This window comes from Telmatherina bonti, assembly GCF_933228915.1.
Source record: "Telmatherina bonti genome assembly, chromosome: 4".
Taxonomy (NCBI): Eukaryota; Metazoa; Chordata; class Actinopteri; order Atheriniformes; family Telmatherinidae; genus Telmatherina; species Telmatherina bonti.
The window spans coordinates 20,065,964-20,091,504 of record NC_136622.1 but is presented as its reverse complement, the minus strand read 5'-3'; the positions used below and the strand labels follow the sequence as shown (position 1 = coordinate 20,091,504).

At 39.7% G+C, this 25,541-nt stretch overlaps 1 protein-coding gene across 4 annotated transcripts in view; it reads left to right on the top strand.

The window, feature by feature from the left end:
• The window catches only part of casz1 (castor zinc finger 1), a 175,004-nt gene that overhangs the window by 87,309 nt on the left and 62,154 nt on the right, over positions 1 to 25,541 (top strand). For 2 of the 4 annotated variants that reach the window (XM_079239669.1, XM_079239670.1), the window contains one exon: positions 1,370 to 1,417. Coding sequence is in view for 2 of the 4 variants with exons in the window: in XM_079239668.1 (XP_079095794.1) it covers positions 17,122 to 17,170 (49 nt within the window). In the remaining 2 variants the exon portion in view is untranslated. Of the gene's footprint in view, positions 1 to 1,369; positions 1,418 to 16,712; positions 17,171 to 25,541 lie in introns of those variants that run through there. The other 2 variants (XM_079239668.1, XM_079239667.1) reach the window with 1 other exon arrangement.

Genomic DNA, 25,541 nt, shown 5'->3' with positions numbered 1-25,541 from the left:
CGTATTTGCTCTGCATCACGGAAAAGGGCAACCTTGTTGTTTATTTGTCTGCCTGTAATGTTGCACAGGGGGTTGATAAGGAGAGTTGATAGGAGCTGTTATTTAAAAAGAGGACTCTGCAGCTCTGAACAAAAACAATTAAAGGAAAATGAAAGATGGCCCCCAAGGGTTAAAAATAGAGAATTATCAACATGCATGCTGGATTCCACTATCCCCCACACCAGCTCCTGCACCAGCACCAGCACCCACCCACTCCCCTCAAACTCACTGGGCCTGCATTGTTATGTATGATCAGATCTGCCAGTTCTTCCTCTAAGCTCCTTGTCACATTTTGACTTAATGAAGTGCAACTTAGAAGGGAATTGGGTTCATCATGCTAGTCGCACGATGCTCCCTTGTTGTAGCAAACAGGAGTGGCATGGGACCGAAGCGCTACAGCGCGAGTCGTTATCATTCCGGTCAGTCTGTTTAACACAAAATTAAACAAAGAACTAATTAGTGCCTCATGAATTAATAACTGCACTGTTGCTGAGAAGAAGTTAGGTTGCTGAGGGGAGATATAAAATAAGTAGGAAGATCAGGTTAGAATTATTATTACTTTTTCTGGGATGCATGGGCTCTCAAGGTTAGGAAACTTTTGAGAGGATTTAGAAGTGACTTAAATGGTTCTACCAAAGTCAGAGTCTGTCATGGTGCAGTACTTTGTAGCTGTTAATGAACATAATGTTAGTAGCTGTGTTTTTATGGCTGTACTGTGAGAGAAAATGCACTTTGTTGAAATTGTCAGGCTTATATTTTAGTCATGTGTATCACAATGTCTTCTCTCCCATTATGGCCTTACAGATTCTTGGTCTCGGTAGATATTAAGTCTTTGTTTGCTCTTTATGAAAGTTTTGCTGTCAGGGTTTAATTGAAAATACAGTTTCACATCACACAGCTGAGTAGTAGAAAGCTGCTGTTAAATGTTCACCTAAATCTGACTTTATAACTCTGCCTTAATTATTTCTGAGGAGCTGAAACTTGAACACACACGGTTAACTGTACTCTGCACAACCGCTCCCCATGTTTCAAAGGGCTTTACAAACTGTGGTCTCCTCCCTCAGCCATCATCCTTTTCCCCCAGCTGGGACATGGGGCCCGTGTATCTGTGCACTTTTCTTCTGCGTATCAAAAGGACAGGAGCGAACAAAAGCGGTCGTCTTCTTTCTCCATCATCTGGAGGCTCGTTGCATTATGTCAACCACTGCAGAGTAGATGAGCTTTGCAAATGCATAGATGTCTCAAGAACCTGTATGTACATACATATAGAGTATGTTGGAATAATCAGTGTCTGGGTTTTTAATGTCTTCTTCTTCGCTCTCTTTCTCAGATGAGGTGAACCCCTGTATGGATTGACTCCCCAGGAAGAGAAAACGAGGTAGGGCAAATCCCCAACATGACTGATTACTGTCCCCACCGTCTCCCTTGTTCATATCTCCAACAATATCAGGCATCTTCATTAATCCCCGTGGATCAATGTGTCTGGGGGTTGTAAAAATTGACAAATGACTTATTAGAATCCCACCGTTTTATTTTCCAACTGATTAACTCACAGCAATGTTGTACACTATACAGGCTCACTGATGTATCTGTTTTCCAAAGAGGGCCCCCCTCTCCCTCACTCTCACTTTATATCTTTCTGTCTTACTGTGACGGATCTATACTGAGCAAAATGCACAACACTGTGCGTTGGAAGCCCTGCCAGGCTGCAACAACTCAAAACTACAATGATATTATTCTGCCATATAAATACTGCTTTTTTTGTTTCCTGACATGAGCTGCTACGATGCACTTATACTTAATACAAACACGTATCAATAAGCACAAAACAATCCGTTAGAAAAACTGGACCTACTTTAACATGGATGTAATAAAGAAGGTGTATTGTAACCACAATCTTCAATTGTAAGAAGCGTCTTTGTCAAGTTCTTGTTGTATCTTATGCTATTCTGATCATTTTAGCTCCTTTTCTGCCTGCTTTACATCTAGATGTTATTGCAACACCCCCCGCTGTCATCTTGACACAATAATATAATTTTTTTCCACTATGTGGCATTTATTACTGCAACAGACATTAGACACAGACATCTAAGTACAGATGACATCCACCAAATTAACAAGAGTATAAAACCTTTTGTTGCTGATAAAAAAATCTGCCTCTGTACAATTTGACTCTCGAGAGGACACTAATGACTTGTGACTTGAAGAAACTGGGTTGCTTTTTTTTTTTTTTTTTTTTTTTCTCCTCTCGGTGAGATGAAACCTTCTGTGCTAATGATGTTAGCTGGTATGAGCACAATGCTGATGTGGGAGTCTGTCATGAGGATGCATACAACAGCCCTTGCCCCTGGCCTCCTAGTCAAGAAGGATCTAAACATTCAGAAGTGACAGTCTGGGCTGTCTCTTGTCAAACCAGAGACCCTTGCTATCACTGGGGGGTGGCATGGCCGTGAATTGAGGTGGAGGGCTACACCACACTCTTTTGTTTCTGCTGGTGTCACTCACACACCAGAAAGAAGACACACTCCTTGCATCAATCAAAGCCCCAGATTCATGGCAAGTTTACCTCCCTGTAGCATGATAACGACACAGATTCCCACATAGACAAAATAACTGACACCAACAGGGTGGGCCAGATGAGATTCAATGCAGCCATGTTTTTCTTTTCAAAACCCACAATCGCAGGTGGATTCATGGACACACATACAAAGATATCATTAAACAGGCTTCTGTGTAAGCCCCTTGAAGCAAAGTTAAATGGGATTTGACTGTAGTGCAGTCGACTACTCCTCATCTGACCACAAAACAACAACTTAACTGAGCACAGTTAGTTTAATTGGCTTTTGATGTATGTTAATGAAACTAATCATAAAGGCCAACTGGCTCTAACACGAGGCTGCCATGACCTCCCCCTCTGCTCCGTTTGGCTCATGCAGACTTTTCTTGAAGATGGAGTTTCTCCTTTAGACAGTGGGAAGAAAATGAAACCGCTAAAATTGTTTTCATTGGCTACAGGGAAAGTCTCAGGGGATGTCAAGGCTTTTAATTGAGCTCACTAAGTAAAAATTTGTACGACTGCATACCAACAACATTGGTGTCTCCTTTTTACCTCACCCCGGTCTCAGTAAAAGATTTGGCAGCTTGAGTATAATTGTCTGAACTGAAGATCAGCTAGACAACCGTAAATGTTTTGTAGTTTAAGACTGCTGGTTTTCCACCTGTAGGTTTTCAAAAAATTAAATCTTTGTTTTTGTAAGACTTGATAATTAAAGGTCAGGCTCATTTTTATTCAGTGTTTTGGTCAGTGTTGCAGTTTTTCATAATTTGTGTGTAGGAGGCTAACAATTCTTCAATAAACAGGAGTTCATGAAGTCACGTTGAAGGTAAATAAAGCCCACAGTCTGCTGCGGGAAAGATAATTTGTTTCACTGAGGAAAAAAAGAGCAACGGCTCAGGAAGCCTACTTTAGCAATATTGTACCACTCATGTTGCGTTATAGCTAAAATCTGAGGTTACCGTCTGGTTTTTCTTCACTTTTCTTTCCGTATACCTTTTGGGTCTTTTGAATTTTTCCAATGTGTCACAGCAAAGGCTACATGGAAACGGCCCTGTGTAAATATTTATGATGTAACATCTCCATGTGAATAGACTTTCTTCCCAATCCATCCATCATTACCGGCATATTGTGAAAGCCCACCTCCCGGCGGTGGCTCAGGGCCTTAGGAAGCTCAGACAGGAGCGGCGTGTCCCCCTCTCATTCAAAGTATTTGTTTTTCTTTTGACTGGGGGCAGCCCAGCTGTGAGGGCATTTCATGTGTCAGCCCCTCCATTTTCATTCAGGACTGACTTCAAAGCCCATTTTGGCTCATTGTTTCTGTGACGCGGCTGCTGGACCTGAAAATGCCCAAACAGAAAAATGTGATGTAGGTCAAATTACAGAGTTGTGCCCCTGAAAAAAATGGAATTCTTATTGTCAAAACATAAAGCCCTGGTTACCGCCTAATGCTTGCTTCTGTGCTTGTTGTCCACATACCTCTTTATTTGTCCATAATGGAGCTGAATGATAGTTGGGAAATGTCAAATAAGAGGGCTGCAGTTCAGAGCGGTTTGGAGAAAATCTATGTTTTATATAATCCCTTTTTTTTGTCTGGTTTTTTTTTAACAACTTAAACAGCTTACTCACTGAAGACGTATTGGAACATTTGTTAGGCTGGAGATTATACTGAGTTTCTGTATTTTGAAATTATTTACTTCTTCAAGTATTAAGGAGGCTCATGTTAACACACAGAGTATCTGTTTGGACCTGTGCGTGAACAGCTTTCAGCTTGTGCAACATGTATTCATTTGGTACAAACAAGATGGGATCTGCTTCTCTTTTCGTAAGCTTGACAGTCTTTAAGAATGTGAAGGTGCAGTAGATTTATGAGGTTTTGTGTTTGGAAGAAGTGGGTAAGTCTACTACCTTACCTAAGTGGATTACAAGGTTTAGGCTTTTCTCCTTGCACAACGTATCGGCAGAAAATAGGCGTTACAGACGCTAGAAAAATATTGCCATCCCAACTCTCATAACATCATCATTAGCCATGGAGGGCTGGTGAAATGTGATTAATACATCAACATTTTGACAGAGTGAGCCTGAAAGGTAATATGGATTATTACAATGGTTGTAGAACTCAATACCACCAACCAGGTTTATCCATTTATCTACAATGATGAGACTCTTTTGTGTTGTTTGGCTTTATAACATCGATCTAAATAACAAAAGATATCTTTCTTATAGAAAGTTGTTGTGTTGTTAATATTCAGCCCATGCTACAGTCCACATGGGAATGGACCATGGAGACTAAACTTGACTTGAATGGGTAAAAGTCCATAGAACATTATGAGCATTATGAATCGATGTCCATGCCTCTAATACTGGCCATTTCTTCCTTGGCATAGGTATCTGATTACCTTCAAACAAAAATATTGCTGCTGTACTCTTCAATTACAACTGGTTGAGTGCTGAATGATGTAATTCACTATCTAACAGCTATTTTTCCTTTCTTTTTTTGTGTTCCATTTAGTTGGCCTTGGATGATACACGTTAAATAAATGCTATTTTTCTGTCGTTTCAAGTGCCTCTTTTCTCTGTGCATCCATTCAAGCTTTCAATACCTTTTCTCCCCCTCTCTTCTCCTGTCTCTTTTTTTTCCACAAGCAGGAGGGTTTTACTTTACTCCTTTGTCATCCTAATTGATTGCATTAACCTTTTGAGTATTGAATTTCCTGTGCATCATGCCGAGCACAATGTGGAATATTATCATAATCCTTCCAAGTAATGGACACAGGGCAATCAACAATGCTTTAGGAAAAGTACATCTTTGAAAGATGGAGCATCATATTATTTTCAGTCCAAAGATCTGGATAGGGTGAGATTGTTGAGCTTTGAGAAACTTTGTCAATAACTGAAGTTTTATTTTTTTCTTCCTCTTCCATCAATATTGAAGTAAAAAAAAAGTGCTGCTTTTTATGGTCATCAAGTTTTTGTGATTATCACTAAATGAGAATTGTAAAAGACCATGAAAACTGTAAGTTCATATCCTGCTTTTTTTATACCCTGGTGTGTGAATATCTGACTTCATTTTTACTCATCTGATTGTCTTTGCACGTTTTAACCAAATTTCACTTAAAGCAGCAAAATGCAAAATTCGCAAAACAGCTGCAACTGTGGCTTTGAGTGGCAACTACATTATTCTGGTCTAAGTTCAAGTGGTTCCAACATGTTGCAGAAGTGGGTGATGCAGGTTTTCATAGCAGTTCAATCAAAATAGTTACTTTTCACATTCAAATTCATGTGATTCTCAGTGGAAACAGTGACACAAATCAGTTATTGTAAGAGTGGCAAGCTATGAAATTTGGCACCATGAGAATTTGTACAATTGTGTCAAAATCACACACACAAAAAAAAAAAATCAGACAGAAAAAGTTATTCTGGACTGCTTGAGTCAGTTTTGCTATTATTAATTGTCAGACACTAAGAAGCCTAAGATAATACACCCATTCGACAAACCCATTCGATGATTCGGATCACGACCGAAATCTAATCACTTGATTCTTTTTCTAACTTGGAGATTCATATAAAATGTGATCAAAATCTGTCCATAACTTTTTGAGTTACGTTGCCAAAAGACAGACAGGGAGACAGACTATCCGACACTTTGGATACTTTCAGTCGGGGAATTAATGTGTTTAATAATGTGTTCACCATTTTTAAAAGCTTGATAAATCTTGTTTTATGTTCACAAACTTTTAATAAAAACCACAAAGTACATTTGTGCTCTATGGCAGTAAATCTGGATTTCTTTCCCACAGAGATATATACAGTATGTCACTAGGAAAACTGGAGAAAATATTTGTTTACATGAGGACAGACTGATTGTAACTTTTATACTGGGATCACTTAAATGCCAGCTTCAACATTCACTAACAATAACACAGATCAGGCCCCTAGATAATTTGAATGCATAAATAAATAAAAAGTAATATAACAGCTTCTCTAAAATCTGTGTGTAATGTTGAATTCATAAAAAAAATTAACGGATGGATGGATTAATGGATAAATAGATAGATAGATAGATAGATAGATAGATAGATAGATAGATAGATAGATAGATAGATAGATAGATAGCTATCACTTTCGGATTAAGAGACTGCTGTGTACGTTAGCTTTAACTCCTGTTAAGCTGAGTGATGCATTGTCTTGTATAGCACTGTGGACCGTCTGATACTTTTGCTGTTCTTATGATGCAGAGACCATAAAACTTAAAATGACTGGAAAACCTCTCAAAGAAAAAAAAACCGTCCATCGGGGTAGCATGGCTACGTTTTGAGGGACACATGGCCCATGGAGAGGTGCGATGGTGACCATCGCAGTCGTGCCCACTGTGAAATTTCCGGCGTGATTGGTTGCTAAACATTCAGCAATAGGTTAAAAATAATAGATAACAACAGGGAGTTGTGGATTAAAGTTATCTTAAAATAAAACATTATGTTGTCTCACCATGTAATGCAAAAACATTTTGTTCTGTAGAAGAGTTAAGACAAGGGGTTGCAATATGAACCTTTGTGTCAGTTTTGATGTCCGCCAACAAATGATGTGATAAACGTAGTTCTCAAGAGTATGTACAGTCCTTTATGTCTACTGATATTTACAAACTACTACAGTGGAAGTTTGAAATGATTTCCTTTGGAATATCTTTAACCAAAATTGTTGAGAGATACATGTTTTTTGCTGAGGGAAAAATGGCGAAGTAGAAAGAATATCAGGCATACCAACGGTAACCATGAGGGATGGGGTTTAGTGAAGAATCTGTTGAATGTATAAAAACATGGTAGTCCTTAGTGTTCCACTAAGTTTGAGGGGGACAGCAGTAAAACGATCATATTGCTTGAAGTGAAATATGATATGAAGCTAATTTTATTTTTTAACTGTAGATAGTTTTGAGGGATCAGCGTTGAAAAGCTTTGGTGATGAGGTAAGCCTGCAATGGACTTTAATCTCTTTACCCGCTTTACGATAGCCTGTTTTGGTTTGAGGGGGTGGGGGTGGGTTAGTTGATTTTCCCTGTACCCCCCAAACAATAATAGGAGCAAGTCAAGCTCATATTGGTTTATTAATATGTGTTCTTCTGGCCTGGAATGATATGAGGAAGGACTTTGAAATATATTTAAACAGGCATTACTAGTATACTCCTCTGTATCACTGCACCTTAGCTACTTCTGTAATATTAAGGCCCCCAAGCTTAAAACCTACAGAACACACTCCGAGCATAACAATACAATAATAGCCTGTTAACAAGGTCAGAGGTAGCCTGCTGAGTTTAATCTGTTGCTGTAGCAATTCTGTTTAAACACAATAGTAAGGAATAAAAAGTAGTTTATGCTGCAAGACCAATGTAATACCCATAACTGTCTTATAAAGGCTTAATGTCAATAGGCTTTAGGGGAAGTGTCACTAGAATAACACTGATCAGCTTTGAGCTTGGGAATTAGACACAGCAAATCTTTGCACATAACGTGGCAATTGTGATAGTTTAGAATGGTTCAGGTGGGCAGCAACTTTGACAAAACAAGTTTTAGGGGCTCAAGTAATTTATAGTGTTAATAGAGTTCTGGAAAGAAAAAAAACATAATGCTAACACTGCATAGTTCATTTAGATAACAAATAATATACAGTGTACAGCTGCACAGATTATTTTTTTATGTAATTAAAATTTTGATGGTCATCTACAGTATCAGAGACACATTTATTTATGCCATAAATAAATACTTCCTTACACTGTTGCATTTTTTTTTTTTATAAAATGATACATGGGAATGAATTAAGGTAGTTTGTCACAAAAAACTGCTTAACTGTTTATCTTGTTTCCCTCAATGCAGTCAACACTATCTAGCTGGTGTTGATGAAAGGAATAGAAACTCCATGTAATTCATCGGACTTTTATTATATTTTTCAACCCAAATAGGAAAAATCAATGAAACAAAAGCTTTTATGCATGGATAGATAGTAGATTTGATCAATAAAACTTTCAGAGGGATGGTGCATTTGAGTTTGAGGCAAAGTTGCAACATAGTGCTGTGTTGGATCTGTATAGACATGCAGATATTAAGACAGGATGCACCAACAATTTGGATGCATATTTTTGGTACCATGCACCTGAGATTTATTGATCAGATCTGAATCATGTGATTAAGTGAGGGTGTCGGTCAAAACATAAAGTCAAGGTCAGTCAACAGCACAAAGCCTAATCCTGTCCATCTTTTGTATTCAATCAAGCATCACTGGTATTCCACTGGGATCCTCTGTGCCCTCAGCATATGGAAACTAAGGCCCTTAGTTCAATTATACAAGCCCATTGAGCTTCAGAATATTGACATATCTCTGTATTCTGAAAATGTCATGGATAACGATCAACTAGTTCACCAGAAAAAGCTATCATATAAACCAAGATTTGGAGGCAAGATGGAGAATGTATTGAATTTGTAGACTTGCTATAAGGTCAGGCTGCTTGGTTATACCATTGGTACGTTTGAGCTTTTGTTTTTTTCATCTGTTCCAGTGCCTGTCACACATCATTTGCCACACACAGAGATCACAAAAATAATGCGTCTCATATTGCGAGCCAGGTGTTTTGCAAAGGTGGTGATAAGTGGGTTGAGTAGGTACACAACAGATTTAGTTATGCTCAGTGATCACTATTAATTTACATTATCACCATCTGGTTGCACATAGACTTTACCCACAGATAAAATAAACTGTAAAACTCCGAAATATATTTAAATACGTTGGTCATACAGACCAGTTATTGACGATTGTAAGGAGGAGAAAGTTGCCTCGTTGAAGACTTTTTAGGTCAGAATTACAACTGGAAGAAGTGGGCTTATCTTAGTTATATATGCATTCTCTAATCAGGTATTATACTACTGGAACCTAAAAATTAGCATATGTTCAGTACAGTTTGAGAGGAATTTGTCTGCTTTCTCTCTCCAAAAAAGACTGCCTTCTGGCACATTGTAAATTTTTTTAAACAAACTTTACAGACTCCTAAAAAATTGTTCTGTTTAGCATTTTGGTAGCCGTGTTGTTGTGTTTGCATAAGTACAGACACAATCACCAACTAAAGACAGAATCTTAATTAATCCAATCAGGTTACAGCTTGCTATTTTCAACAGTTCCATTAGAAAACTCTCATCCTCCCCCTCTCCATGTCTCTCCCTTCACCTTCCACACTCTCTACCCCCCATCTGCCCTGACCTACATGGTAGTCACATGGCCCTGGCTCCCTGGCTTGGCATTTTATGGAAAATCTGCAGGAGATAAAGCCACAGGGTTTAAAGTGTTATCCCTGCCTGTCCTTTGAGAAGGGCTAAACACTGAATGAGGTGTTATTGCATCAATGCTGTTGGACACACACAGGCACCAAAGAGGATATCTTCCTCCCTCCTTCCTCTCCCTCTCTCTCTCCTCAGTTTGATTGGATTTAGTAGGGTGTCACCACTGTGACTTTGGGGGATTTCTCTTTTCCTGTCACTGTCTTCTGCATGCTCGCTCTGGTTATTTACTTTACTTGTCCAGAAAATGGACTGTGATCTGCAGCTTACTGCACAAGCTAGGGAGAGACAAGTGTCTCATGGTAGTTAAGATATCAAACAGCCACGTAGACTCTTCCTTGCCTCCGCTGCATTGCCTACGCTCTTGCTGGTGCTGAGGGCTTAGTTTTGCATTGTGACCGAGTCCCCTTCACACTGTTGTCTGCCTGTAAATTTTCTGCTGCCCTTGCTATTCAGCCAATTATAGCAAAAGAGCTTTAGTGATTTTTTTTTTTTTCCCCCCTTCTCTTCCTCATGGTGTATATTTATATATTTATTTAACAAGCGCATGACAAGCATCGCTGAAGGTTAAAAAAATGCTGAATTTCATAGTGCATATAATGTCAATTTTTTCTATAGCTGGGCTAATCAATAGAAGGCAGTCTAATCTGGTGCAGAGTAAATACACACACATCAGACTAATATGGCTTCCTCGCCTGTTGCATTTCAATTTGGAGGCTTTTTATCCTTGCTGTTACTTCTTAAAGTCACTTGAGAAATCAGTGTTTTGGGTTTTGCTTAAAACACTTAATTTGGATTTTTTTTTCTTTTTTTTGTAAATAACTTTTTTTTTTTTTAAATTCAGTCATCTACATTTAAAATGAATTCAGTTTGTTTTGGTGTTTTCTTCCTGCATTTGTTTCCACAGTAGTTTCTTGTTATGGACCTTCACTGGAAAAGAACTATGGTTTCAAACAAATAAAGTTACTTTGGGAGCACAAGTACAGAAAAATTATTTTAGTTTAACTAGAGTTTGCAGGTCAGATGGCTGGTCCCTCTGCACCTGTTTTAGCTTTTATGTTGTCAGCATCTTTACTGTCCTCCTGACATTAATCTGCTCTGTTCCATACTGTCAACCTTAGTACTTGTAGCCATATATTCAGTAATTGGTTTAGAAGTCTTAAGTCCATCAACACAATAATGAGGTGTGCTGTGTTTCGCTGCATACGCCATATGTTTTTCCTAGGTTAGTTTTCTGACTCGTTTAGTTTCTTTTGAGCTTAAGTACATGATGTTTGACCCAGTGTTTCTTTAGGGCCACAGAATGACTATCAGTGCAATGTCAAATGTAATGCTGAGCCACAAAGCAGTTAAGGAATGCATCCAGAGTGCTCTGCCATGTTGCGTTCTGGTGCTAAAATGACCAGAGCAAATATCTTCCTAAAATACTGGATAAGATAAGGCAGTCAGGACCCACTTTGCGTCACTGTGGTGATTGGTTGTAGTGTTGCTGTAGCTATACTTGACAGGGCAAGTGCAGACTTCCAGCAGTCCCTCTGCAACAGAAAAGGAACATCACATAGGTTTTATTGTTCTATCTCTCATAAAAACAAAACCAGAAGTTACACAAGTGATAATTGTGCATAAAAGCAGTGACACCACAAAATGCACAATGTTCCAAAACAAGAGAGCAGAAGAATAAAGGGCTCTTTCCACCAGTGTAAAGTCTGCCACGCCTAGCAGTGGGAACGGAAAGCAAAACTGCTTAATGTGACAAAATAAAGACAGAAACACTCCAAGGGAAAGTTAGAATTAGGATCCTGAAAGATTTATGCCTCCATTTTATTTATAATTTGTTTTCTTTTCCTTATTGGAATTCAGTTGCAACTGAATATTTGATGAACAGCCTAGAAGTAAGGATGTTATGTCAGCCAGGAAACAAAGAAAAACAACCAAGAAATGTATTTTGCAAAGTTTGCGCTTTGGAATAAACTAACATGCTTTTGCTTTCATAAGTGGCTTGTTAATTGAATGTGGGGGGGGGTTGCTATCTGCAGGTTGTGCTGAGCCCTGATGAGGCTAGCTGCGCCTTTCCGTATGCACTGCGCTGCTGGGTGTTCTGTGCTGGGTACTCTCCATGCACAGAACACCATCTGCATTTTGCTGTTAACGCGCCTTCATATCCAAGGGAGGATTAGGAGAAAATCCCCAGGTTTTTTTCAACCAGTTGACAAATATCAGATTTGTCTCTAAAAAATTAGCTCCATCTATATCTTCCGCCATATGACACACAAAAAAGATTATCTTTAATACCCAGCCAGCTTGAGTGTGGAAAAAGCAGATTAAAGTTTCAGTTTGGTCATATTTGCACAGCCCCTTCAAGTACAACACTGCCCGTATTAGACGGTGCAGAGACTTCTCACAAAGAGTCCTACCCCCACATATACACCCACTTCTACCCCCAAGCTTTACCTTCCAGAAAAAACATGTCTGCCTTGAAACAATTAGACATCATACTTAAATAATTCATCATTTCTCAGTCAGTCTTTCTCTTCTGCGTGTCCTTTAAACAGACAGATTGAGCTGCCGAAGGGGCTAAAGTGAATAACAGCAGCAGGTGCCTTTTCAGATGAAGCTTTGTAGTCTGCAGAGGGTGCTGAGCTGTTATTTTAGCAGCCCACTGGTGAGGAGCAGGGGGTGGCTGGGAAATGGACCTGGGAGCTGACCTGAGACCCCTAAGCTGTCCTATTAGCAGTCTGTACTCAAGTGAACATTTTCAGCATTCGGTTGCTTTTACAGAGTGACAACAAAATAAAATGCAGCCATAATCACCTGAAAAGTTAAAGAAGCCAAAACCTTGCTGTAATCTTCTGTTAAGAGTTTCAGAAACTTCCTTCCTAAAAAATAAGCTTCCCTGACCCTGAAGAAGGTCATTTGTGTCTGTCGTGACAGATTGTAAGGCTGGACATGCATGATTATTCCCCATCAGCATGCATCAGAGGGATTTAAACATACGAGTACTGTAAGATGCGCCTTAAGCCTCTGCTAAGTCAGTGTGTTCTTCCTGACCATTTCATTATCAAACACATAATCGTCATCTGCAGAGGACAGAACCCAAGGCCTAAGGCCCTACCTGGTGTCCTGGATGTCAACTTCTCTGCTTCCGCTCAAGACCACTGCCCCACCCAGAGGTTGCTTTATGAACACAGGAGCCCCATAAATGAAATTAAGGTGTCAATTAGTCAATTATGGCATAATAACTCTGAGGGCAGACATTTAGAGACAAAGAGAACCTCAGCTAAGTTCATTTCCTCCAGCCCAGGAGCCTAGCACTTGGCACACGTCACTCCCCACCCAGACCCGCTGAATAAGGGCCCCAGTGCTCTCCCTAATGTTATTTTCCCCATGATATCTTTTTTGATCAACAATTTCCTTTCATGGGTTTGTTTTTCAGATGCAGGGATGCACTTTTTCTCTCCCCAATTTGGCTAGGGAGAATTTTATAATTTAGTAATTAAAATCTTTGTTAGGCTTTAGAAATTGCAGCTAATTGAATTTAATGGGAAGATGAATTTCAATTTTATTTGATTAGCAGGACCCCTGGCATAGGTATTTATGGAAAAAACTCTACAAAAATATGCTGTGTGGGCTAAGATGGCATAATAGAATTACACATAATCGGATTTTACCGTCGTGAATTTCACTCTAATTTCACTCTAATTTTCCATTAGATAGCTGGTTTACAAATATTTGCTCATCTGCGATGGGAAAGGCTATCTGTCTAAAATGATTACCAAGCGAGCCTTCAGAAATATGTCCCCTTTTTTCTCCTCCCTTTTAAAACCAGATTGCGAGGGATCAAAATTAGGAAGATTGCATTATGGATGTCTGCATCCGGGAGAGCAATGGGGGAGATATGATGATTACGGCCGGGGGATGAAAGCAGTGTCAAGAAAAATGTATGACTGAAAAACATAGGCCTGTTCTATCTACAAAATCTCTGCTCTCAGCACACTGCAGTCCTGCAACCTGCCGTCTCATGATTCATGAACTATCAACAGTATAGCACGAAAAAGAAAGCAAGTTGACATACAAATATCCCTTACGCGTCGTGCAGAATCTATGTTAATTACTTTGCAATGTCTATCTGTTATGATATAGTGTCTGTATGTAGTGCACACTCAATGCAGGCATGCAGTAATTAAGGGAAGCAAATGGGGGTACTGAAGAACAATCGTAATGAGTGATGCAAACAATCAGCTACAAAATATGCTGTTTTGCTGTCATCAATATCCTGACTGTATTTGTATGTAAGTTTTAATATTCATCTTCTTCTCTTCTTAAAAATACATATATAATGAAATATAAACAGACGTGAGAGGGAATAAGATTCCACATCACGGACATCCTCCACTAACACTACAGTGAACTCTTGTTGAGTCCCACTTTAAAAGCTGCTGCTTCAGAATTAAGCTTTTACACGTTCAATTTCCTGCCAATTTCACACAACATGACAGTGAATATCAACAATAAACTGCGTGCTGGAAAACACAAACTATTTTGATTTGTTATCTTCAAAGTCAGGCGCTGTAGGACTGACTGGTTCATATGGCTTGCTTAACCTCACGTCACACATGCACACACACCACCTGTACTGGAGCAGACCTCCACCCCACGCCATCTCACACCCACTCCATCCCATTTGCTCACTCACTCCTTGCCCCAAACTGCCAGAGACAGCAAGAGGGGTTCAAAAACACAAACTGACTTTCGGCAAAGGTCAGATTTCTGACTCGGCATGTCTCTAGGCTTTGGGCACAAAAGCCTGTGAATTCACATCTTTCAACTGGGCCATAGCTTTTGTCCCGGGGAATGGAGGACTCGGAGTGGGCCCTGCAACCGACCAGCCCCTCCTGGAGTGCACTGTTAGGGGCAGCCAAACGTCTGGCCCAGCAGCCCTTTGACTGATGTACCCCTACCATGTCACATGCACAGCAGCGCGTGCACACACTCACATGCATACACACTCCACCTTGCCCTCAACATTCCCCCACATGCACCATACAATACCCTCGGCCCACATCAAACGAAAAGCCCCACAGCTCCTTTTGAAAAGTAATGGTTTCACCCTCAAAGATGGCAGCTCGAGGGCCAGAGGGCTGTAATGCATGGACGACAAACTCCTCCCTCCTGTGGACATTGTTGTATGAACACAATTCACCATGCGTACCAAAATGTTCCATCATATCATGTTTGTAGATACAATGAGGGTTTGTATTGTTAAGATGTATCAATGTGTGACAATTTTCCCTTTTTTTTTTTCTTTTTTTTTTCTCACTTCAGTAGCAATATTTCACAACTTTTACAACACATTTCAGTAAATAACTAAGGTAACAAACATGTTACCACTGTGGCTTGAAGGATTTAACTTAAGTTTTACCTTAATGATCCACATGGGTGTTAGGACTTAGTAAATCTCACTAATCCACCTCCAAAAATATGCTGTTTGTGCAATATGTGAAGGGTAGGAAACAGGGCTGACAGCTCACAAAAGATTTTTGTTCAGCACCTTTGCCACAGTATGGCATTCTGGTTGCCAGGTTAGGCAAAACAATTATGAGTTTAACATGGCTTTTGAAAAAAAGTATTATTTACAGTACAATGTTACAGAAAAGGGTGGAACCTGACAGAAACTCTTTTAAGGACATATCCCTTTATGTGGGTAAGGAAGGAGGTGACAAATGTTTTTTTTTTCTCCATTAAACAGAATGACTCATCATATTCAAAATCAACCAAAACCTGTTTTATGTACATACTTTGCTCTCCTTTGACAGAACTCAGGAACTGAAGCCAGAACAATGTATCTTTGCATGATGGTTCACAGCCATAAAGTTTATCATTTCCTCTTTTCACAAACCAGTAAATGTTAGTTATAAAAGCCCTTTATCGGAAAAATAAAACTGCTGTCGAAAACAGGAATATCCAGTTACCTTTGAAACTTTAGACTTTCTTGTTATGTTGTGTCACTCTGTAAATTCTGCATTCTTGACTAAGAGCTATGTTTACAGTACATGGGCATTATGTACAAAATGGTCCAGAGGCACTTTGCATGCCACTGCGGAAGAAACTGCCAGGCAAATAAGGGGTTTGTCTTATAAAGTATTCATTGTCACCTGGTAACGGCCATCGTTTATCATTTCACCTGAAATTACAATGAAAACTGATAGCTTATCGGAGGGAGGGAAGGAGAAAGACTGCACTCTATGGGAGAGGAGCGAAGAGAGTCAACTACATAGCACTGAAACAAAGAAGATATCTGCTTTGGAAGAGAAGCGAATAAGTTATCCGCTCCAGGCTGAAGTGCAGAAGTAATATTTTTCCTTAATATAGATTAAAAATGTCAGTTTTTCTTTATGAGGAGAGGGAATACTTGATATGATTATGCACATTTCATTATGATAGGGATTTCCTCAAAAAGGGTCAAATTATTCTGTAACTCACCGTGCATGTACTGTAGAATATAACTAAATATAAACACATTAAATTGATTTTGAATTATTACTCCAAAAACTTCAAATCAATAAAAGTATGATATATTTTAATAAACGTGTAATCTTTCCCTCACATAACCCCCTCCTTTTTTTTTTTTTTTTTTTAAGTGTACTTCTCCCCTCATTTGAATAGAGGCAGTGGAGGCTCCACCCCAAGAGAGTTGAAAGGCTAGAAGACCACAAAGATGGAAAGGCCAGCCCACTGAGGGAGGGAGAAAAAAAACTGCTCCGGTTCCTCTGCCATAATTTCCTATCAGCCTATTCAGACAACATCACCAACAGCTTGGTCTGTGTGTGTGCGTGTGTGTGTGTGTCTCTGTGTGTATGGAAGCAGAGCAGAGAGAGCGGCACAGAGAAAGAGAGAGAAGGAGAGAGAGAGAGGAGTGAAGGGGGAGGCTCCATATTCTTTCACCTACACCCCTTGCCCCCCCCCCTCATCTCGTCAAACCACAGGAAGGAGGGGCCAGACCCTAAGCTGCCAATCAAATCCGCTCGTGGCAGCCGGCATTATCTCAGCAACAAACTATTGACAGATTACATGTCAAGGAGTTTAGTGCTTGATTGAAGGAAGCCTTTTTTTTTTTTTTTAAATCTAGTTACTTTTCCGCTTTATCCCCTCCCCCCCCCCCCCTCCACCAGCCAGCATTCGAATGACTTTCTAACAGAGTTGAGTAATATTATGAAAGTTACATGTCTGAGAGGATTTAACTTCGACTTCCCTGAATATGGTGAGTACTCTTCTTCTTTTCTGCCTTTGTCAGATGTGTTTAATTAGCCGACAGTTTAAGGTTTGTCTTTATCTCTAACTAAATATACAGAGAGAAGGGAAGTTGTTCATGATTAAACTATGTGCCACCGCGTACGTATACCCAAGTGTTGCGACACCCTTATTTATAGCTGTTTGACAGTGCCCAAAGGTGACTGCAATATCAAGTATGATTGCCCATTTCTCCAGCTCATGACACTGTGTTTCATGCAGCACACATGTGAGGAAAGTTCACAACGCAAGTTTCATTTTCTCTTGTCAGGCTATATTTTTATTCTTAGACTAACATAACTCCCATCGGGCTTGCTTTTTTTTTTTTTAGTAACCGCCATTTAGTGCTTTCATTTTAATGTTTAGCTGTCTAGAAATACAGGTATTGGTTTAGACCCACAGAGGCACTGGCAATGCCATAAGGGCAGCCTGAATGGCCTAAGGGTTTGTTGCCAAGGGGACAAAGCAAACAAACTTGTGTTGCTTATGTTGTCACACATGTAAAGGGAACAGGAACACCTTTCAGGTACCTCTCATTAGCGGACATACAGTACACAGGTGTTGTTATATTAAAATCCAACTGTACTCATAACTCAAATTTATTAGGTTAGGTATAAATTATCATCGAAAACAATGATGACTTATGTGAAAATGCCCCTCTGAGGCAGGTTATTTAGATTTTTTAAAAACTCCCAGCTGCCAGGTTTACATTAGTCATTGTGTGCGTACTTTTAGAATGATAAACTTGTCCTGTTGTAAAGGATTACACCTCATGAGCGTCACTCTCCTCACCCCTTTTCTTATGACTCCGGTTTTGCCTGTGAGTTTTGGAATAAGTCATATTTTATGGCCATATCTCTGTGTTGTGTGAACTGTATGCATGCGTGTGTTTTCTACATGCATGTACAGAGTGGCGTCTTCCTTTTAGAATGTGTGTGTGTCTATTTATCCTCCCCCTATATGTCATCACTACTCTATCATTGCTAAAGCACGATAATCAAAGATTGAGTTTTTTTTTTTTTCATAAGAGATTGCAGGCTCTGTTTCACTTCGATCAGTTTTATCTGCCCTATTTTTGAAACGCATTATTTAAAACTTTTACAGTTTAGCAAAGGCTGTGGTATTTTTGAGTGAGATATTTTTAAAATGTCATTAAAGAGTTTTAAATTACTGAAAGAGCTATCATAAAAATATATATTTAACATTTTAAATATTTAGAAAGTAATATGTGTTTCATACGCGAGGCAGGCTTTGCTCCAGGCTGTTATTTTTAACATGTTTATTTTTTCATTTCTGTGCTCTCTTTAGATTTGATCTGCTTGTCTTTTTTGGTTGCTCCCTATTGCAGTTTTGGACTTACCTTAACTAGTGTTATTGAAAAAAAAAACATACTGTTTTTCCTATTTAATAAAACTCTTGAGAGGCGACATTATAGCAGTCCACAGGGTTTGACAAACACATGTGACAGACAGAAATAAGGATTCGCATGGCTGGTAATTTAAGATGTCCTGCATTATCTTAAATAACAAGAAACAAGTTCAACTGTTATCCTGACACACCCTAATTTCAAACTTTTCCTCAGCTTGGAAAATGTTTTTCTCCTCTCTTATGACTCATAATGTTGATTACCTTCTCCCTCACTAAGTTGTCTCATTAACCCTTTGTGGCCCTCTCCATCGTTTACGGCCCTCCACAAAACCTGGATGAAATGAGGGAGAAAAACAAGCCCAGGTCTCAAGGCCCTCAATAACCTTTTATCACAATTTGGCAATAACCTGAATCAATTTGATGTCTTAAGCAATAAAATATGCTGTTGCACTCCTCTTTCTGCTGCTCCTTGGATGACAGTAAATTTACATTTTTTAATTAAACTAGTCGGAATTTTTATTAGGGGGCTGGGCTATGCTAATGGAAATGTTGTGTACAGCAGATTAACAGAGTTTTGAAATAAATTTAACAGGGAGACATTTGGAGGGGAAAAAATGCGAGTCATTGTCTTTAACCTCTTTCATGCCGATTTCTCCTGGGGGACCCTTGTATTTTAAGGAGCCTTGTCAGGGAAGAGTGCTTCTCAGCAACGAGGTGATTAGTATCGCCTTGTCAACCGAGAAAAACACTCGCATTCTTAGGATTTATTTATTTAAGACCTTGTTCAAATTATAACAAAATATTTGAGTTTCATTGTTACTGGCATTTTCATTTAGATAAAATGTTCCAAAATTATTTTTTAGATCAGAGTCATATATTTAAAGAAAATGCTTGTGTTTATATTTTCTGGCTGCTTAAATCTGCTTTTGATATTTAATTTTGATATATATTTGTATATATATATATATATATATATATATATATATATATATATATATATATATATGAGTGAATTCAGATATTTTTGTATCTGAATTTAGTTTTCCAATTTTTAAAAAGTGCCAAATGCAGCAGTTAATGGCAGCGTACATGTTAGTGTAGTTTTATGGGCCGCTCTTCGTATTTGATTGATGTTGCGTGAGGCTGTGTGAGTGTGTGTGTGTGTTGTGCCTGTTTTCAACAGAGTAGTAGGGGTAGGAAAGGGGGAGACACAGACAGCAGACAAGGGCAGGGAAGTGTGTGCGTTTGTATATGTGTGCGGGTGTGTGTGTGTGAGCAATGATTGGAGGTGGGTAAAGAAAAAGAGAGGGACAGCTGAGTCCTGATGGAGCATGTGCCCCATCATCAGCCACAAACGATCCAACACCGTAATTACCTTAACCCCCGTCTTTTAATACTCAAATGGCACCAACAGGCCTTTTCTTTCTTTTCTTCCTCTCTCTCCGTCTCTCTCTGTCTCTCTCCTTTTTATTTATTTTTTTTTTTTTACCAGCAGGAAGAGGAAACATCAGAGATCAAATGATCAAATAAACTCCAGATGCACGTGGGCTGCCATGCATCTTGCCGCAGAGGCCAAAGTGTTCAGGGCTACTTGATATGGGCCAGGAGCGAGGCAAGTGGCATCACCACCCCCTTTCTTCACTCCTGTGCACTCATGCAGTGGCCAGCACCTAATTAAAACCTCAGAGCTCCCGTCACCAATCTGGAGTAATGGCCTAATTAATACTTGGTGAAGAAATATTCCAGAATGATAAACAGGTTGCACCTTGGCTCTTCGTTTCTTTTATTATCTAAAATATGACTGCTGAAATTTTTCTTATTATAGACTATGTGTGTTTGCTAATTTGTCGCACACGCACAAAAAGAGGAGTTAGAAAAAATGCTATCAATTAAAGATTTTATCAAAGTTTAATATCTCAAGGTAAAGCTAAAAATCCCTGTATAGTAAAGAAACCCTGCCTTTAATCTTCCAGCTGACTCTGCCGTTTCATGGACGCTCAATCAAAAGAGAAGCTTCCAGTAACTTCTTTTCTAAAAGCTCAATTTCTTAATCTTACATATAAAATCAGAATTTCATGCAAAGTCAGGGAGGAGAATAATCTCTGGTTGTTGATATGCTATATAAGGAGGGAAAAAGGGGAAATGAAGAGGTAATTAGCAGAATGGAAGACTTTGGCGTGTTTGTCTGAAAGCATGGTCTCAACTGGCCATGAATGAATTTGCATGCTTCGCTTATCGAAGCGCACTTATTAGGCCAGCTGAAAGAGAGATTAAGCCAGCACAAAATGTGGTGACTAATCCTTTTAAATGTGGCAGAGGGTCTTTAAGGTGTGAACCAGCCCGCATGTAGGTTAGTGGGCATGGAATGTGACAGACCACAATATTCTAGCTGAATGTGGAGGAAAAAGGAAGCAGCAGGTTCACTGTTTAATGACGAGGACAGTGATTGACACGGGTAATAAATGAATAGTTTATCTCCTGACCCTCTTATCTCTGGGATAAATACAGCAGGTGGGGTCAGACTGGTTTGAGATAATGATGGAAACAGTTTGTGTGGTTCAGGAACAGCACTTTTTCCCCAGATTTTTTTTTTTTTTTTATTGAACAATTATTGTTGGAAAGTCTAGTTAATCATACATGAATGATAAAAACTTAAATGAAAGACGAGAGCAGAGTGGGTGTGAAGTTAATCTGTTTCTCACTTTAACTTTTTTAGTGTGTGTTGAGTACATTTCTCAGTTTCAGTTCTCTGTCACCTTTTCTTTGACAGGAATTCATGCCCTTCTGTAAACTCTCTGGCTTTATTTTTAATAATAATAGAAAATAGGAAAATAACACAGAAACAAACACAGGAACCATTTTTTTTTCACACAATACCTTGGGTGATAAATATTTGCACTGCTGAGTTACAGAGCCAATACCCTTGTCCTCAGCCGTAATTGACTGCAAACAGGAGCGTGGTGACGTTTAAACACGGCACCGCTCTGCCTTTTGTGTCACACACACACTTCCACATAGTCTCCAACCCGGCACCCCTCAACTTCAGCTCCCCCTTCTGCCATCATGTCTGTGTGTGTGTGTGTGTGTGTGTGTGTGTGTGTGTGTGTGTGTGCGTGTGTTTTTTTTTTGTTTGTTTTTTCATGTGACATTCTATTCACTTGGGTCGGTAGCAGGCAGCACCAGCAATAATTACTGTCTGTACATGATAAATCTGAAGCCCAGCTGTTCATTTCTGTCACAGCCGAAAGAAAGGGGGAAAGATAGAGAAGAGGGGGAGAGAAAGGAAGAGCTCAGGAGTTTTCTGGATTTTTTTTTTTTTTTTGCTCTTTTTCTTTCTTTCTTTAAAAAAAAAAGAAAAACTCTGTAACTTGATAGGATTACATGGTTCTACAACCCACACCTGTTAAGAGACTGTTAGCAGAACAGCTGGCGGTTCCAGAGCCCCAGCTTCGCCTTTTTTCGCTGTCCATTCTGTATTCCCTTTAGGGAAATTCACCCCGCGTATATGAGAATTTGTTTCTTTAGTATTCCAGCGCGGAGAGGAGAGCACTGCTTGTGACACGCGAGCGGTTTGATGTTAGAGCGCATATCCCACGTTTGTGTGAGTGCGTGCGTGAAGCAGGGTCGGCTGACATCTCTTTTTCCCTCCCTCTCCTGAGAGATGTTCTGTGCCAGCAGTTGTGCTTCCCTCTCCAGCTTCAGTCACACCGGAGCCACCCCCGGCAACAACGTATACAAGTAACTCGAATGCAAACAAAGAAAGAATTCAATATAGTTTGTTTTTCCACAAGGGTGGGGGACAGGTGTTGGCATGGTAAAATGCCCAAATACAGGTTAAACCAGACGATTTAAATGATGAAGGGCTAGGTTGAGATGTTTTGAGCGTATTTTAGGAGTGTCAAAGAAATGTTGTCAATTGGACATACTTTTGGAAGGAGTGGAGAAATGAGTAATGCATAAAATTTGTTGCCTGTTTTCTCTTGTTCAGTTTTTGTTGAAGGGGGAAACGGCCCTGAATAGTGTGTTATGTCGCAAAAAACAGTTTGTGGAAGAATCTGTGACAGTCGTTATACTCAGAAAATCACATAACAGTAGGTTGTGTGCGCCTTGGTGCAACGTGTCTCACTGCCTTATTTGGCATTCAGCAGACACCCAGCTCCTTGGCTTCGTCACTTTCTATGGGCCCTCAGCACCTGTTCCCCCTATTGTGCCGGAATTTTCTATATTTGGCATGAAGCTGGACTCTCTCAATTTGTGTGTAGGTCACTGTTTTTTTTACAGAGAGCAACAAACTCTAATCTCCAAGGTTATTATTTTTCTTTTTTTCTCCGGTGTTGTCATGTGAAAAACGGAGCAACACTTGGGACGACTACAAAACATTTCTCGCCAGGGCTTCTAAATGTCATGCTGTTCCTTGCATGTTATTGACACGTTGCAATGCCAGTAGTGTAAATTATCCTGGAGGAAGCAAAGGAGAAATAAAGAAAGAGCAAAGTTGATAGATATCTCTGGATAACTTTTAAATTGTTCTGATATGCAATCACTAAATGACAATAAAAAAGGAGCAGGGCCATGCTAAAAGCTTTATCTCTCCTGCTCTGTGCCCAAAGTGTCATGTCTATAACAGCACCACCTGATCTACAGAGTAAAATAACCACTTATTGTTTGGACAATATTGGAGCCCCCACCCAATCACACATTCAACCCTCCTGCTCCCCCCCGCTGCTCCTCTCACCTCTCCCTTGATTCATTTCACCCACTGTCCTCGGCTGCTGGAAAATGGCGTTAATTTTTTTATTACCTGTTTGACTCTCCAGCCTTATTACTGTAGCCCCTTAATGTTCTCTGTAACCGTGGAAACCAGATGAATAAATGTCCGCCAAAGAAAATGAGATGATTAAACAGGTCACCCTTGCAAAACAAATTCGCTTGGTCGAGCGCAATTTGTATACCAAGCGGCTGTCTTAACAGTTTGCTAACAAGGGGATTGTTTGCCAGACTAACTGACAGAGAAGGGAGTGGGGGCGAGATGAAGATATCTGAGGAAAAAGATATGATTGAGGAGATAATATTTTAGATTGTTCGGCTGTTTTTCTCTTCTTGTTTTGCACAATGATACGGCTATTCTTGAGGATTTAAAGTTAAACGTCTCCATTGTTTCCATTCAATCATGAAATGGAAAAAAAGACACGGAGATGTTTATTTTTTTATTTTTATTTTAGTGCAGTGTGTTTTTAACTAGCATTTACAAGTAAGCTTAAAGCAGCCATCCATATTATTGTCAGAGGCATTTGGTGTGTGATCATCAGCAAGTGCAGCAGCAAATAGAATTTCCCTCGTTTATGTGGCAACCAATCATTACTGCTAATTGTCCTTGAGGCCATCTGTATAGAATGACTCGTCCTCTATTGGTGTTGGAATGGTACTGGTCATGGATTTACTAGTCCAATAATGATACTTAACTCCTCCATAGTCAGCGCAACTTCAGTCACAACTGTAATAATAAATATGAAGGAGGTTTTCTCTCCAAATTAAACAGTAGCCTGAACAGCATCCTGGTTTTAAAGCGTTGCTAAGTTTCTTTCCCATGATGCCCCTGCCCTTCCCTTCCTCGTCCAAGAGTAATGTCCTCATATAACTTGCTTTAAGCAAAGCTCTCTGACAACCATATGAAACGTCTGGTGTTTTCATCTGGGAAAATAAGAGACTACATTGGGCATATTTAGCCATGCGAGGATAGAGCAAACATGCAGACTTGGATTAGAATCAGGCCTGTGTTGCCGTTCTAACCACAAATCATAAATGTCGGGGACACGGCGGTGGTGTTGTTTATGGAAGGATGCCACGCTGCGCCACTCAAGGGTGTTGCCTGTTTGCACTGATGCACCACCACTACTTACCGCCTCTTGCTTTAAAACAAATTCCGCATCCCACTCAGCCTCAGCCATTTTGTCCCGTCACCAAAGCAGATCCCAAATGCTCACCACAGCTTTAACGGCGAGGGGGTTGTAGCTCAAAGCAGGGCCGTGGCTTCTTTAAGTCACTTGTGGGACAGGAGATGGCGAGCTCGAGTTTTTCCACTGGTAGATGGGTTATTTCATCCCAACACAGGGACACTATCGCTCAAAACTGAAAAGCACTTATACATTATTGATGTTTTAATTTGTGCAAATGCCCAAGTCTTTGTTAAGTGATTATAGCGCTCGCGAGATAACAGGGGAGGTACTTCTCTATGAAACAAGAGCTTGCTTTGCGGGCCGCACTGGGAAGCCATTGGACTAAATCTAACAAGTCTATGCTTCTGCTCAGCAGAGGGAGGGAAGCGGTGGGGTTGTGGTGGTGTGGGGGGAGGGGGGGAGTTGATGGTTGAGAGGTTGACTCAAAAACACCATCATGTCTAAGATAAGGAAAAATTCAGCCGTTGATCTTTTGTCCTTATTTCAGCTACACCTCTCGTGTTTATGATGTTGGGTTTATAGGTGTTTTACATCCCTTATCAAAAATTATTTGATATAAATTCAATGGAACTGACCTGAAAAGCCCCATGCGTAAACATGCCTCATGGCACACCAGAAAGTGACCTTGGGAGAAGAATTCAAAGTTATAATGCTTGCAAAACAAGACAATAAAATAATATCCCACAGAAAGGAGGGAGTTTGGGTAAATATAAAAGAGGAAGGGAGATATGGAGTTTTTCTTTCTTTCTTTTTTTTTTTCTACTGCAATCATTAACTCAGAACAAAGGTTATCAAGGATGGCTTTTTTTTTTTTTTTTAAAAACTCTGTAATTTATGTAATCACCTGTTACTGTAACCTTGCCAGATAAACAGTGATGGTAGGAAAGGTTGAAAGCCTTCCTTTGAAGCAAATGCATGTATGAACTGAGATGAAAAGATTTTCTTCCATATCCTAGTTGATCCAATCTCCAACAACATCTTAGATCATCGTCACCGTGCATGGAAACCTATGTGCTG